Source organism: Mastacembelus armatus, chromosome 3 (assembly GCF_900324485.2).
Source record: "Mastacembelus armatus chromosome 3, fMasArm1.2, whole genome shotgun sequence".
Taxonomy (NCBI): domain Eukaryota; kingdom Metazoa; phylum Chordata; class Actinopteri; order Synbranchiformes; family Mastacembelidae; genus Mastacembelus; species Mastacembelus armatus.
This window is the reverse complement of record NC_046635.1, coordinates 15,858,924-15,875,268: the sequence shown is the minus strand read 5'-3', so window position 1 is coordinate 15,875,268 and position 16,345 is coordinate 15,858,924. Positions and strand designations below refer to the sequence as shown.

General features: G+C 38.8%; 1 protein-coding gene and 1 long non-coding RNA gene across 7 annotated transcripts; one reads left to right on the top strand and one right to left on the bottom strand.

Moving 5' to 3' along the window:
• The first annotated feature begins 1,733 nt into the window (after positions 1-1,733).
• Positions 1,734-16,303, top strand: dna2 (DNA replication helicase/nuclease 2). 6 transcript variants are annotated; one of them, XM_026293259.1, is made up of 26 exons: positions 2,057-2,087; positions 2,257-2,313; positions 2,466-2,652; positions 3,251-4,184; positions 5,324-5,432; positions 6,552-6,701; positions 7,158-7,341; positions 8,155-8,303; positions 8,514-8,636; positions 9,333-9,579; positions 9,740-9,854; positions 10,196-10,352; positions 10,555-10,746; positions 10,900-11,139; positions 11,280-11,393; positions 11,573-11,682; positions 11,936-12,045; positions 12,198-12,326; positions 12,466-12,558; positions 12,718-12,911; positions 13,106-13,195; positions 13,478-13,691; positions 14,106-14,195; positions 14,338-14,523; positions 14,621-14,767; positions 14,881-16,303. In XM_026293259.1, the coding sequence occupies exons 3-26, from the start codon at positions 2,644-2,646 to the stop codon at positions 14,932-14,934; spliced, it is 4,140 nt and encodes a 1,379-aa protein (XP_026149044.1). In that variant the 5' UTR covers positions 2,057-2,087; positions 2,257-2,313; positions 2,466-2,643; the 3' UTR covers positions 14,935-16,303. The 6 variants fall into 6 exon arrangements, 4 of the variants coding, with proteins under 4 accessions (XP_026149042.1, XP_026149043.1, XP_026149044.1 ...); XM_026293257.1 differs by lacking the exon at positions 2,466-2,652 and having other exon boundaries at positions 1,734-2,087; XM_026293258.1 differs by lacking the exons at positions 2,257-2,313; positions 2,466-2,652 and having other exon boundaries at positions 1,734-2,087.
• On the bottom strand, positions 9,122-12,807 carry LOC117152774 (uncharacterized). The gene is made up of 2 exons (XR_004463321.1): positions 12,689-12,807; positions 9,122-9,534 (listed from the first exon to the last, which is right to left on the bottom strand). It is a non-coding gene; the product is annotated as an uncharacterized LOC117152774 (long non-coding RNA).
• Positions 16,304-16,345: the final 42 nt, after the last annotated feature.

Sequence of the window (16,345 nt, the reverse complement as noted above, 5' to 3'; positions counted from 1 at the left end):
TTTAAAATATTTAAAAATATTGTCCCTTTCATGCTATCAGTAGGTCATGCCTTCATAGTTTTTTAAGCAATCGCATTCAGCTTTATGCAGTCACTCCCACAATGTCTGAAAACTGCACTTTCTATTTACAGATTGGGCTTTTCATGTTTTGGCATGTCATTCTTTCTGAACATGACTTACATGACCTCAAAGATCTAAAGATCTATTTTTATGTACCCCTGTACATTGTTTGTGTCTTTGTCTTGTGTCTTTTATATCTTGCAGTAATGAATGTATGACATGGCAAACTAAAGGTCTTAAAAACAAACAAACAAAAAAATAAAACAAAGTATTAAGACTATAGGGCAGAGTTTTATAGTTCAAAGGAGGAAATCGACTGAATGACAAGATGTAAAGGTAACTCAGGGTAACTTAAACACTGACTAGTTGGACATCTTTAGCCCATCTATCCTTGCTTAGATGTATTGCAGACTTCAGTGTTCATGACCAGTACCAGAGGTGGAACATATTCCAATCACTGTTTGGTTAGGCTACTTCTCAAATTTTAGTATTTGCTGATTTTCTTTTATCATTTTACAATTTACATTTTTTTTTAATGGAATATGGGGTGAAAGAACTGGATGAGCTTGAAAAAATTTGCCAGCATGAAAGGGATAAAAAGGGATAAATGTTTTAACTGTTTGCTGGTGCAGACTGTATTATTGTTTTTTACATAGCTCTACACACAAATTATATTTGAATGTAATCAACTTCAAATAATAAGCAGGTATAGATAATAAATTAATGAATGTAATACACTTCATCAGTCAGCACCAGAGGAAGAACCTGGGCCTGAGGCAGGAGTTCAGGACAGGCTGTGGGATCTTTTGGACAGCCGAGTTGGTTAGTATTATTAAGATAAGTATCATTTTGTTATACAAAAAAAGATTACTGACTTGCTTTTTGTTTTAGGTGCTACTCAAAAATCACAGATGCACCTGTGGAAATCCAGAGATACCTGTCTAAGCCCTACCTCTCCAGAGGAGAAGACCCACTCAATTACTGGGCTACATGTGCAGTTATGTATCCCCATCTTTTACGGATAGCCAGCTACATCAGTGCCATGCAAGCGGGTCTTCTCCAAAGCTGGAGAGTTAGTGAGCCATAAAAGGAGCAGATTAAAACCATTAAATTAGATCATTAAATTAGACTGAAACTGTAGAAATTATTCTTTTTCTAAATAAAAATATTTGAACCCACACAAATGCCAAAGTCACTGAAATACCCCATTTATAATATAAAAAACAAAGTTGCATAAGCACCAGCATCAAAATACTACCAATACAATTTTACTATTACACATATTTACCTCATCAAGGCTGCCTGTTGTACAAACATCTTTAAATATTGCATTATGCAAAGACAAAAACAATGACAAACCTTTGACAAAATAACTTTTATTAAAGCCTCAGAGAAAGATAGAACGTGAGATCCATTACAGCCTGAAGCAATGAGGCTTTGTCAGGACACCCGCTCAGATGCAGTTCTCAAGGCCAGCCAGCAGGTGTCACTCTTCTGACTGTATCAAATGCTTCGAAGCAGTGTGTCGTTTTTTGTGCAGTTGTCTCAAAGTGGTTCAGTGCTTCATAAAGCTTCGGTTTGCCATCACTAAGAATTGGCCCTGCCAGCGACAGAGATTTGGCGCCTCCCACACCAACGTACTCAAAAAACACGTGGTTTTGCCGGAAATACTTGACGCAATTTCCGTTCCGCGAAGAAGAAAATTTTGGCGCGCGTAACATTTTAAGAGTTTACAAATGACCAAGGCTGAGTAGATGACCACTAAACGTCGGGATAGTACGGTAGATCTAGCAGAAATATTGTTCGTGAAAGCTGTTAGGTTAGTGGTCATGATTGTGGAGATGTGCAGCCGTTTTAAAGCCTCTTTTTACAACATCGTCCACTAGTTGGCTAAAAAGATACCAGTAACAGGTCGTTCATTCAACTCAGTACATACGCTGACAGCCAGCAAACGCTAATAAATACTTTACACAACCTGTGGTTTAATCAAAGTCAGTATGAAGAGGATCAAACAGAAGAAAGCCAAGGTGAGTTCAGAACCTATTTTCGGGAGTACTGTTCGATGATTTAAAAGTAATCAGACAGGCTCTAGCCATCTGCTGTACGGAACTTCTGTCATCGTTAACTGTACTGTGATTCGGTTAAATGACGTGTTAAATATCACCGGCGTGTTTGTGCTTCTGCACTTTCTGTCAGGTGGCTCTAGGGGGGCAGAAAAACATATTGTCCTTCCTTTCCTTTGATAACCACGAGGTATTTTGTTTTTGTTGTATTTTTGTTTCATTGACAGATCTATCAAATATTTGTTCTAATATTAGTACATAATATGTTATTATTTAAACGTTTGGAAATGCATCTAATTGTTTTCATTGTGCATCTATGTGATGTAAAAATGTGCCATAAAGTACGGTGGCCGCAACGGCCAAAAGAGACGTAAGAGAGAAATGCTGCAACAACGGAAACAGAGGCAAGAGAGAAAATACAGGCATGAGAGAAAACACAACGAAGTGCGCCCGGCCGAGAGGGGGACCCCGAACTGAGTGATGCTATGAACAAAGTTTGGATAACTTTTACAGAGGCGACATGAAAAAGGTAGGTTTTCTTTTAAAACACTTGGCCGCCACGTTTTACAATATTATAAAAGTACAGTATTGTAAAAGATGACAGCGAAGTGTTTAAAAAGTAAGAAATGGAAAACGTACCTTCACATGTCCCACCCGGCAAAAACATCCCCCCATAACCCCTCTCCCCCATGTCTCTCAACGTTGTATGACACTTTTGATCAAGTAAACAAATGTAATAGAATATTTTTAGCACATATTAGCACATGAGAACAATCATCAGAGGGTGCTCATTTTGTTGCAATTATAGCCGCGTCTCATTGCGCAGCCTCCGAAATGAGACGCGGCTTATATCACTACATGTGTCTCCGGCCTCTGTAAAACCTAGCTAAACTTTGCTCATAGCATCCCTCAGTTCGGGGTCTGCCTATTAGCCTGGCGCACTTCCGTTGTCTTCTCTCTTGCATGTGTTTTGGCCGTTGCGGCGCGTTTGCCCTTGTCAGCCACCGTAATAAGATGATATATTATTATTCTTATTATAATATATCATCTTATTATAAAGATGATATATTATTATTCTTATTATTTAATTTTGTGTTATTGGTTAAATTTGACTGTGTTGCTTTTAGGATGAGTCCTCTTTGAAAACCTTATCCATCAATGACACTGCACTTTCTAAGACTGAACCTCAGATCAAAGATGGTGAAATTTCTCTTTGCAAACTCCATTCCCCCTTAAAGAAGAATATACTTGGGGACCTTGAAAATACTCTGTCTCCTCTGCCAGATCTTTTTCTGTCTATGTCAGAGACCCCTGAGAGTAAAATGAGCGTAGCTCCTTGTTCATATTCCACAGAGGCAGGTCATCTGAACCCCCAGTCTAGTGGAGATATGATGAACCTGGTGAAGATTGACCACATGTCCCCCATCTGTCGTAGTCCCCACTCCAAAGGGCTCAGTCTTCAGAGAGTAAAGGCTGATCAGGGAGGACAAACCAAGATGGAAATGGCATGTTCTGGCTCCCTGAAAAGACTCTGCAGTCCTCCTGAACAGTCCCATCATGCCAAGAGACCAAGAACAAAGAACAGAGTCTTAAACCTAAAAATAACAAGACGTTTGATTGGCCACATGAAGACATCTAGTTTCTCCACTGACCAGTCAGACAGTCAGCATGGGATGTTGGAGGTTGACAGCCTAGGTGCTCATGTAATCTATAATGAAAACAGAAACACAGCAATGTCAATGAAGCCTGTCTCTGGATACACTTTGGGGGAACAGAGACAACACTGTGAAGACCGAAATGAGGATGAAAAAGATTCTGGTTTTACTGTGGTAACAGAGCAGAATGCAAGTCATGTGAAAACCTATAGAAAACCACACACTTCTCTGGATAAGGATGCTCACTGTCTTGCAGCTTATGTGCATGAAACAAGTGCACAAACTATCACACCCACACCAAAGAGTGCGCTTGAGGGAGCAGTCGACCTATGTAAGAATGAGGTAACAAAAACAGCTATGGCTGCATTCGTTGGAGACGAAGACGGTGTGACAGTACTGGATCAAGGTACACTGATAAAGCTAGATTTAATATGATATGTGTGTAGTTAATTATATTTTTATTATAATTTTAGGAATAAAAAGTGAGATTGATGGGAATAATATAATGCAGACTTGGTATAAAAGGCTCGAGCCATTTATACCAAGTCTGCATTATATATAAAGTATATAAAGTAGGGTTGACTCATCGGAGCTGTGAATGGCATTTAGCGTAGCTGATGACATGAGAACATCTGATGTTATGAATTCCTTTTATTATTCACTCCTGTTAGAAATGTTGATGATTAAGTTTTTAAGAGCCTCTTGTGGCAGCCCTGTCCCCTGACTCAACTGATTTGAGTGCTGGTTTCGAGCCTACCAAAGGTCAAAGCTGGAATTTCTTTAATGAACTATTTTTGTATTACATTGCAATACATTTGCATTCCAGCTCATCCATAGAGGAATCTGACCTCATTAATGATGTAGCATGTATAATGCAGTTGACCACAGCACCGTTGGGTTCACTGTCAGCTGTGGCTACTCATCAAGTGTGTATGATTATAGCTAAATACACTGATAGGCAGTAAATGTGGTCATGAGATGATGCTGTCGCTATGCTTCAGTTGTTACGATATTGTGATAAATTAGTTTATGATGAGTAAAACACTGAATATATGGATCCTATATCCACAGCTGTTGCTCCAGTTGATGTATGCCTTTAGACCTCTTCCTTTTTATGTAGATGTACACATCATTACTCACTTGTCTGTTGTTGACCGAGTGTTTCCCTAAACTGGCAGTGTATCATTGTTCATTCACTGTTCCTATGAATCTGCAAATTAAAAAATATTTTAATGGAAACAAAATGCATTGCAACCTAATGCAAAAGTATTGCACTAAAACATAAAAGTCTAAACTTTAACTGTGAATCTTCACAGGTATCACCTAAGAGGGAGTGTGAACCTTAAGATCAGAAAAATAAATCAAGCTGTAAACTATTTTACATTAGTCGTATGTCATTAGTCCTAAATCCCAAATTAATATATGTTGAGTTTCATTACAGCATCAATAATGCTGTATATTAAAACAGAGTAAATGTGCTTGTGATTGAGATTCTTTAAATGTTTGATTTTTATCCCTACTTGCTACTTATTCAACTATCTACAGGACTAATTTCAGGAATTCATGTTGAAGAGAAGTTGGATGAGAGCTGGTTTGCACAGCAGATGGATCGTAATCAAGGTCTTATATCAGAAGATAAATCCAAAAAACCCTGGTGAGAAATATTGGCTGGAAATGTTACTACAAAGTTTGTCCAAATTAAGTGGCTGTAAATTGTCTAAAATATCAAAAGTAGGGGAAGATAGATGAAAAAGAAACAACCTGGAGGATAGTTGTGTTTATGGTGATTTCAATTCAATTCAATTTTATTTGTATAGTGCCAAATCACAATATAAATCATCTCAAGGCACTTTACAAAAACTAAAACTAAAAACCCAACAATTCCCTTATGAGCAAGCACTTGGCGACAGTGGAGAGGAAAAACTCCCTTTAACGGAAGAAAAAACCTCCAGCAGAACTGGGCTCAGTTTGGGCGGCCATCTGCCTCGACCGGTTGGGGTGAGTGGATAGAGCAGAGAGAAAAGAACAGCAACAATAAACAACAGATAGACACTGCAGGTTGGTGGGACCACTAACTGCACATCAGCGATATACAGCTTCAGGACCAGGGACACCTGCAGAAGGTACAGAGAGGGAGAGAGCACATACTAGGGGAGAGAGAGAGAGCACAAGGTTAGTGACATTCAATGGTGGAATATACATGTGAGGTGGGAGGAGAGGAAGAGAGGGTAGGGGAGCTCAGTGCACCGATGGTCCTCGGGCAGTCTAGGCCTATAGCAGCATAACTAAGGGATGGTTCAGGGTTGCCTGAAGCCAGCCCTAACTGTATGCTTTGTCAAAGAGGAAGGTTTTAAGTCTAGCCTTAAAAGTACAGAGTGTCTGCCTCCTGAACCCAGGCTGGGAGCTAGTTCCACAGGAGAGGAGCTTGATAGCTAAAGGCTCTGCCTCCCAGTCTGCTTTTGGAAACTCTGGGAACCACAAGTAGACCTGCACTCTGAGAGCGAAGTGGTCTATTGGGATAATATGGTACTGTGAGGTCTTTAAGGTATGAAGGAGCTTGATTATGAAGGGATTTGTATGTGAGAAGGATTTTAAATTCTATTCTATATAGAACAGTCTCATAGCTGTGGTTGTAGCAAGTGGCCTTGTTGCTGAGAAGTTGCAAATGTTGCAATTTGTGCATTTATTTGCTTTTGTAAAAAATTCATTCAGATTGACAACACTGATGCACAACAAAACATTTGTATGATAAGAGACCTTCTTGTACCTACAGTAAAGTACCAGATCATGTGATCCTTTCTGGAGGCATAAACAACCGTTACTTGGTTTTGAATGTGGAGGAGAGACCTGGCCACAAAACCCTGATCATCTCATGCTACAAATGTCTACATCCAACGGAAAAGTGTCTGCTGAAGGATGGATGGTAATGGAGTTAGTAGCCTTCTGTGCTGTTGATGCTTCTCATTTTCATTGTGATATACAACACGTTTTTCACTATGATGCCCAGATATACCTTGAATTTCTTTTTCTGACTTCAAGCAACATTGTCAGTATGTATGTATCAGAAAATACTTAATAACTTTTCAGCAATTCTTTTTTTTTATTGATGAAATTACCAATGCAAAAAATGAATTTGGATGTAATATTGAAACAATATATTTACTTTACAATATTGGGCTTTGTGTTTCTGCCTATTCTGTGTTAGTCTTTTAAATTTTTATGTAATATGCATTTGAGATTATGGATAAATCTTGCTGTTAACTTATAATTGTGCTGATTGGAGTATTTGTATTTATGTATCTGTGCTCATGTAGTATATAGTCATTATGCATGCGTATGTTTGTTTTTATGTCTATAAAATCAACATGAGTGTTTCCAGGGAGTTGACACCTGTTGCTTGTGGCGATGTGGTTCATCTGGAGGGCCAATGTGATGGTGGATTCTGGTTAGTGGATAGGGAGCAGGGCTTCCTGGTTTTACAGCCAGATATGCTCATCTCAGGTACTAGCATCTCAAGCTCCATTCGCTGCATGAGACGTGCAGTACTTGGAAATATGTTTAAGGTAAAAGGCTTTAAACTATTTAAATGACAACCTGTTTTGTGTTGGTTGATGATTGTGTATTTTGTTTTCACCTGGAAAGTAATGATGCTACAGAACTAACTACTATAATATTGAAGGAATCCGTTCTAGTTAGTTTGTTCTATCCAAAAGGTGAAGAATAAAATTCCACCAATAGCTAGTATACATTATCACCTATGTGTCCTATTTAATCAGGTGTCCTGCTCATGAGCTTTTTGCTTTCAGCTTTAATACCTACAATGTGCAAAAGGTGCAGAGGTGATCAAAGATTTTCTGCTGGGTCATCCCTTTTTAAATAACAATATTGTCATGCTCCCAACCCAGACCCCTGCTCCCCCTCGAATTTTCCAGTCAGTTACTTCTTCCCCTTTGCTTTGGAAGTTGTGCTTTGTGTTGGTGAAGACTCATCCTCTGTTCAGCTGGAGCCCTTGTTTAACAGCAATGCTAGCGTATTTTCATGTTTCAAGATCTCTCAGAATTTTGTTCACTAGTAAAATTAACTTCTGCTGCTGGTGTTGCGCTGGCTTAGTATTTGCTATCAGTACTCAGTTATGCCTCGCAATAACTCCAGGCCCCCTCTAGGGCTTGCATCCCCCAACTTTGGGAACTGTGCTAATGCGTATTGCAGTAATATAGTGTAATACATTTTACGTTTAAGTGTAAAAGGTCTTTTATTTTAAAAAGTTTTAATATTGGTGCATTATATTACAGTGTTGCATAGTGTTCATGTTATTTTGAATATCTCAATAACACAGTACTATACTTTTCCTGTTCATTTTGTTTGCTGTGATGCAGAGTTTTGGTGGTGCCTCAAAGCAGGCACTGAATGGCACCATGGTTCATGAAGTCTTTCAGAGAGCAGCTACAGCTAAAGATTTTTCTTTAGAGACACTGTCAAAGCTGGCTAACCAGGCACTGCAAAGTTCTCGGTACCTGGGAGACATGTAAGTGGTTGAGTTATACCCTCTGCAATGGCACAATTAATTTGGTCAAACAAAGTGCATGAATTCAAAAACAAAAAAAGAAAGCAGCAGTTAAGTGCTGAACAGGTGAATGTTTTCTGTTCACCTGATAATGTTTTGCATCGGGATGTTTTTCACTTGATGTCTGTGTGTATTTTTGTCTTGTTCAAATATGTTTCTGTTTCTCTCTAGGTATAGTTTGGGTGTCAGTCAGGAAGAGATGAAGCAGGGACTGCATGAATATCTGCCCTTGTTGGAATATTGGGCAAATGAATACATTATCTCCCCCACACCAAAAACCATCAGCCTCAAAATGTATGTACACACACGTTTCCTTCATCTTTGTGAGGCCTGTCATTGATAATCACAATACATTCATTAGGCCCTTACCCTAATATCAACCCTCAACATGTTCTAACTGTCCTCTTAAGGTATAAAACTCAAAATACAGAGAACTTTACATTAATTTCCAATAGACTGACTAACCATAAACACCGCTTGCCTCATACTAGCTGAAGAATTTGGAAAGTTATGACAGCAGAAACCTTTATATTTATTGTTTATCTTAGTGTAAACTTTGTTCTTTTACAAAATAAGCCACCACGAATGTGCTTCCAGTTTGCTTGTATGTTCCAGCACAGCACCTTGCTGGCTGCAGGAAAAAGTTCAGTTTTATCTTGCGCAATGCTGTGTCATTGTGCCAGCCCCCATTGTTTCCATGTCCCCACTAACCTGATGTATACACACAGTGCTACAGATTTGCTGACAAAACATGTTAATTCCCCAAAAGTCTGTTTCCAGATATTAATATTCTATAATTAATATTAATTAGTGCTATCACATTTTTGTTTTCCCAAGTTACATTTCGTCAAATATGAAACTTGTGACACTGACAACATTTTTGCAAAGTCTAATCACAGTTTAAAAGAATATTCCCTAAAACCATTTTAAATAAGGTTGTGTCGGTATATAGATCCAATGGTGTATCTGTTCCTGTCTCCACAATTTCAGTCCTAGCAACAGCAGAGCACTGGGCAAATGTCAGGACTCAGCAACTGTTGTCACAATTGCAGAGCTGGTAGATATTGAAGAGAATGTGTGGTCACCAAGATTTGGTCTGAAAGGGAAAATTGATGTCACAGCACGGGTTCAAATCCATAGGCTGCGTAACAGCAGTCATAGAGCCCCGGAGGAGAAGACTGTACCACTGGAGCTGAAAACAGGAAGAGAGTCAAATTCAATAGAGCATCGCAGTCAGGTTGGTGGCACATAGTGAGTTCAGCTAGTAAGATAGACGCATAAACATTGGTGGGATCAAGTAAAAAGGCAGATTTAATGTGGGCAGATTTCATCATGTCACCTGACATATGCACAATAAATGTTTCAAGATGTGCATGCAGATGTGTTTGTGTGTCTAGGTGGTTCTGTACACTCTGATGAGTATGGAACAATACAGTCCTGAAGCTGGCTTTCTGCTTTACCTCAAAACTGGCAACCTGTACCCTGTAGTGGCCAGCCACATGGATCACAGAGGTACAGAATATGTACAGGATACCAAACTTTGCTGATCTCACTTGTGAGCTATCACAAAAACGTGTCTTCTTTTTGTTGGATTGTTGGAATATGTTTGCATCCTACAAAATAAGACGAAAATGTATGTAGAAAGAAGTTAATTACCCAATGTAGTTGCTAACAAAGTGGAATGTTAAATCCTAAACACACGTCCACCAACCCATATTACTCAAGTTTTAAATGCACTGATTTCAGCTTCAGCTAAACACAGTGCAGTAAAACCAAAGAACTTTGTTTTCTTGCATCCTCTCAGCTCCCCCTACTTCATGATCATTGCCAATAGTCTCATTTCTGTGTGTTAGAGCTGCTGAAGTTGAGGAACAACCTTGTTCATTACATTCACAACTGTATGGAGAAAGGAGCAGAACACAGCCGATTGTCTAGACTTCCTGACATCCTGACAGACAGACAAACTTGTCAGTATTGTCCTCAAAGGAGAAACTGTGCTTTATATGAGAGGTAAACCTTTTTAAATACATTTTGTGGCTTTTTGATATTTGTAGCATTAGAGTATTTTTTAAACTAATTAGCTGTTCCCAGTTTGTACACAAATGAACTAATGAGTTTAAATAGTAGTTAAATGTTCTTAATAAACTGATTCCTTCTCGATGTAGTCCTCTTTTCATTCCATTTGCTTTGTGATTGAATTTTTTCCCCCTAGAGCAGTGGACAGCCGCTTTGGAGAAGGCAGTGAGGATGTTGTTTGTGATTTCCTGCAGCAAGAGACAGGTCATCTTACTTCACCACATCTCAGCTATTTTTCCCATTGGCTGCTGCTCTGCTGCCTGGAGGCTGCCACCATGGAGGCCAAGAATGGCCGAAAGCGTGTGTGGCTTCAGACGGTTGAGGAGAGGTAAGAGGCTGCACTCGTACACATAGACATGTAAACGCTGATTTAAAGTCTTGGTTTTCTCTGAATGTTCCTATTCCTATCATAAGGAATTATTTTAGTATTTACGTACTTTCTACCATTCTCTGCTTCTTTCATTCTGACCTGTGTTTGCAGTGAAAAGAATGGGAGCTGTGTGGGAAATGTGCAACTCCTTGACCCAGTGCTTGTCCAGTCAGGAGTTTTCCTTCATCGATTCCGCTGCAGTAGTGTTGCATCACAGCAGGGTTTGACAAGCTGTGGTCTGGCAAGTGGGGACCGCATTGTTGTTAGTGACCAAGAAGGTTGTCATGTTGGCTTGGCAACAGGATACTTGTGTGAGGTCACCAGAACATTGGTCAGCTGCACTCTGGACAGGTCAGATCAAATGCACATATACCCATCTGAAGCATTTCAGCCAGCGAATGGTGAAATTTTAGGATTTGTCTTTCACCAGCTGCTCATTTAAAATCCCTAATCTGATTTGCACCTGTTTTAGTTTTTAATGTATTTTACAGGGATTTGTCAAAGTTCAGTGGTGTGTTGTTTCGGCTGGATCGTGATGAAGGTGTGGTGGGCCTCAGTACTCATCTCACCAATCTCTCTAGACTGATGGAAAACTGTCAGGAAAGGTAGATACAGAAAAATGTAGGATAATAATAATGAATAATAGAAATAATAATAGAATACTTATCACTGAGAAATTTACAACTATAGGTCATAATAGCCACAAACACTTTATTTTATGTTTGTCGTATGTTGCATCTCTGACTTTTTTTCTGGAAGTGTTAATAAAAATATGTGTATGCAGTGATCATCTGAGGGAGCTTATTGTTGACCTTCGTCCTCCAGAGTTTATTTCCAGCCTCGGTTCTGTTCTGCCATTGGAGGCCAAGGACACTGTGGCCAACATCCTCAAAGGTGACAATGCTACTCTGTTGTCCTGTACTTTCTGTACAGCTTTGTTTATTCCAATATTGTGTTGGATAATGCTATAATTGTTTAACTTCATGCAGAAAATCAGTAGGCATCGTGCATATCCCCAGGAATTTTGCATAGATGCTCTAAGTTTCATATTTGAATGAGATTTAGAAAATTTACAGTGTTCATTATTTTCTTACAATAAGACATCTCATTGCTGTGTGTCTGTGTGTCTGTGTCTGTCTTTATGTAGGTCTCAACAAGCCCCAGAAACAGGCCATGAAGAAGGTGTTGTTATCTAAAGACTACACACTGATTGTTGGCATGCCTGGCACAGGCAAAACCACAACTATATGCACCCTGGTAAACTCTTGAATATGACCTCTAAACCTTAGCATTTCTGTATCATGAATCAGCTTTATCTATTCCCTAGCAGATCAGAACTCTTACTTTGTGTGTTTGAGTGTCTCATCCTCCACCATTACTTTTTTTGTCTTGTGCACTCTTTCTTCCAGGTTCGTATTCTGCATGCGTGTGGGTTCAGTGTGTTATTGACCAGCTACACCCACTCTGCTGTTGACAACATCCTACTGAAATTAAAACGTTTCAGGGTTACATTTCTGCGGCTGGGCCATGGACAGAAGGTACACTATAGTTGGTGTCAGCTATTCAGTGTGTACAGGACAGTAAAGAAGTTTTCACTTCCCCAAATTGTTTTATATCAGTAATACCCCGGTTTTTTCTCTGTCTTGCTCTTATTTTACTCTCTTCCACAACCTCCAGGTTCATCCAGGTATCCTGTCTTACACTGAAGAAAGTGCCAAAAAGAAGGGAGTTCACACACTGTCTGAGTTGGAGCAGCTTTACAACAAGGAGGTGCGTACTTACGGCAAAAACTCTGATTAATTTACACCCACTATAAACTCCTTTCAGCATTGATTTTTAAAATATTTCACATCTGATAGTATAACCTACAGCATGTAAATAGAATCAGTAAATGGCTTACCATCGATACCAATTTTCTTCTCTTTCAAGCTGGTAGTGGGAACCACCTGTATGGGCATCAACCATCCCATTTTCACACGTCGCCAGTTTGATTTCTGCATTGTAGATGAGGCATCACAGATCAGCCAACCCATCTGTCTTGGACCCCTGCTCTATGCCAAGAGATTCGTCCTGGTTGGAGATCACCAACAACTGCCACCAATAGTGCAAAACCAGGAAGCAAGGTAAAAAAAATTGTCTGCAAAATACATGATAGCGATTGTGTTTTGTAATGATGGAAAACTGGAAAAAATTGCTGTAAGTCTATGTATTGTAGTTGTTTGTCTTCATGAGGGCAAAACACATAAGGAATGTGATGGGTGATATTAGGTAATTCATCTATTCAGAGGAATCTCAGATTTTCAGTTTTTTCCTCCAGGTCTCTTGGAATGGATGAAAGTCTGTTTAAGCGACTGGAGCGCCATAGTGAAGCAGTCGTCTACCTCACTGTACAGTACCGGATGAATAGGTAAAGCTGTATAAACAATGGATGTCTTTGCAGTGTTTGACTTATCATGATTGCATCTTTTGTCAGAAATAATATGAACACAGTAAATCACATAATGAACCTATAGGAAATAAATTCTGGATTTACTTTGATCTTAAAGACAGTGTTAAAGCTGCTTTTGAAAAGTTGTCTTGTGTTGCTAAGAAAACTTAATTCTACTTTTACTAAAACTAAGAAACTGTTTGACAGTGGCCAGAAGTATTCATACTCCATGTTAAGTAGCATGTGCTATATTTTTCTCAGACAGATAATGTCTCTCAGTAACTCCCTGATGTATGAGGGCCGCCTGGAGTGTGGATCAGAGAAGACAGCCTCAGCTTTGCTCACCCTGCCTTTTCTGCTTTCTGTCCAGTCAGAGATTACTTCCTATTCTCAGACTCATCCCCAGCATGACCTGGCATGGCTACAGGCTGCAGTGTTGCCCAGCAATCCTGTTTACTTTCTCGATTGCTCAATGGTCTGTAGAATATGTACCACAACAAGCAGTAATTTAAAAAATTTTTTATTTGAGATAGAAACTGGTCAGTTTAAGGTCGGAAGCCTTTTGTATTTTACTGCAACCTTTAAATTTTAAGTGAATGGCAATTAAGGTGTTAGTTCTCTGAGTTCTGAATTGCACTGCCACAATTTAAAAGTGTGGAATACATTTTCATATTTTAGAAATCACATGTACATGTTGCACATTTTCCATATTTTATAGTTTGTTTCTTTTATCTAGTGGAATTTGGGCAATTAAGATTCTATAACTGTTAAAGTGGTCTTATTAAAGTGGGATTGGTTTGCAGAAGACAGTAGGACATTGTTTGGGAGTGAGTAAGGCAGTGCAGGTGCACAGGGGTAAAATTCGTTTCTCTCCACTAATGTACTTCAGGTGCCAGCCCCGGAGTTGGTGGAGCATGGAGGCATAAGCAATCACACGGAGGCTGTTCTTGTACACAAGTTACTATTGCTGCTGATAAAAGTACTTCAGTTTACTACCTTATACTAGTATTTATATCATCCTTTTAATACTTCAAAATGAAAATAATGGTAGTTAAATATTGTAAAAACTGTAGAAATGATCAATGTGATTGTGTTAACCCTTGCTTTATTTATTTTTTCAGGCCGGGTGTAAACCTAGTGATATTGGAGTCATTGCTCCCTACAGACATCAATTAAAAAGTATCTCTGGACTGCTGCAGTCTTCTGTTTTCACTGGTGTGGAAGTGAATACAGTGGACAGATACCAGGGGCGGGACAAAAGTCTAATCATACTTTCTTTTGTTAGGAGCTCTACAGAGGAAGTCCATGTAAGTGTTATGCTTTCTGGGCCCTTCTTTTCTATGTCTCTATCTGTGTGGTTGAAGAAGCAAATAACTGAGATTCTTGCTCCGTCTCCATTCATAGTTAGGAGAGCTGTTGAAGGACTGGCGGCGACTGAATGTAGCTATCACCAGGGCCAAACACAAGCTGGTGATGGTGGGCTCTGCCACAACGCTACAACGATATGCACCAGTAGAGAAACTACTCAGCCATCTCCAGCAAGAGAACATGATATCCTTTAGAAAGGAAGTTCATCAATTTTTAGTATAACTTATTCCTTTGTGCTGTAATCAGCTTGTCTATTTTTTGTTATTGTTTTTTTTTTTCCTGAATGCCTACTTTACATTATCCAGCTCCCCCCAGCTGCCCACAAGACCTTACCCAGGATGCACCTCTGACTGAAGGCAATGATGGATTTTCATGCTACCTAGCAGGCAGTGTCTGTGGGATACTTCAACAGGGCAAGAACTGAGTGTCAGTCTATAAAAGTACTACACACTCTGTCAGGAAGTTATGTTCAAACATATGAGCTATGAAATTCCTAACAATTCAAAGCATAGTCATTGCTATCTTTGAGCATGGAACAAACCTAGTAAAAGTATCTAAATGGCATTTATAGTCTACAGTCACTAATTTTACAGCTTCTCCAGTGATTATTTTGAGTCCTTAAAAAGCATTTGGTGGAGATATACTGTCTGCCGAACATGCATGCATTCAAGGAAGTGATCTGATCTATACTACATAAGTTAAAATAGAATACATTCACATTAGAACCTTGATTATACAGTACCATTAGCAGTCGCTTTGTGGTTTAAATTTTAATTTGTTAAAATTAAAATTCATTTTGTTGTATTTTTGAAAAACATTGAATCTACAGAGTGAACCTTAACAAGCTTTGTAGATGCCTTACGGCTGTGGCTTCTATTGTTACTGTTGACTTATCTGAAATGTCACACACTTAGCATTCCAGTTTTAAATGTATCTGTAGTTGTCCACACTGTGAAACACTGAAGAACAAGGAATGAAGTACCAGCGCCAAGCTAAACTGCTGGATTGCAGTTTTAGTGAATTGTAATTACTCTAAACTAGACTGGAAAGCTTAACCTTATCACAGTATAACAATAACCAGAAAAATTTGTGGACCTAACTCACAAAATCTATACTTTCCAGCCAAAAACCCAAGTAGCTATTGTATAAAGGATGATTGCTGTAGTGTTCAATTTCTTATTTTGTGGATTGACTGGTGACGTGGTGAAAAACTGAATAGAACTCATGATATTCTGTGAATTCATTACACTGGCCTAAAACTGAAAAGAAATATAAACTACAAACTGGTTATATACATAATTTGATTGTGTTTTAACTAAGTTTACATCATATTGTCAGTAGCAACAAAAAGTCCATTCTCCACTGAGTCTCTTCTTAATCTCTTTGTATAAGGCAGAACTAAACCTGTGCCCACTAAATTATTACAGAGGAAACCACACTATCATCAATTAAAAGTAGCAATTTGTAGGAATCTAGCATTTAGAAAGAAATATATGCTGCAGAAATATGTTAACAAGCTGATGCTAATAAACCGATACTTGAATTGATTCACTTTTTGTGATAGATTTTGTGAGCAGTGTCAGGTAATGTTCAGATTGTATTGATTGTACCTTTTAATCTGATTTACTTCCAATACTACCTCACATTCTGCATGTTTTAATATTTTTGTGTTTTTCACTAATGTTTTGGTGAATAAATTATAGATATCTTAAACTGTAAGTGTAACATATCTTTTGTGTGTGTGTATGTAACCAGTTGATT

Bases quoted from the DNA above. Each gene is read 5' to 3' on its own strand.
- dna2 (XM_026293257.1), top strand. From the start codon at position 2,058: ATGAAGAGGATCAAACAGAAGAAAGCCAAG. The intron at 9,580-9,739 runs GTTGGTGGCACA...TTGTGTGTCTAG, and splicing joins CAATAGAGCATCGCAGTCAG to GTGGTTCTGTACACTCTGAT. The intron at 11,140-11,279 runs GTCAGATCAAAT...TGTATTTTACAG, and splicing joins GTCAGCTGCACTCTGGACAG to GGATTTGTCAAAGTTCAGTG.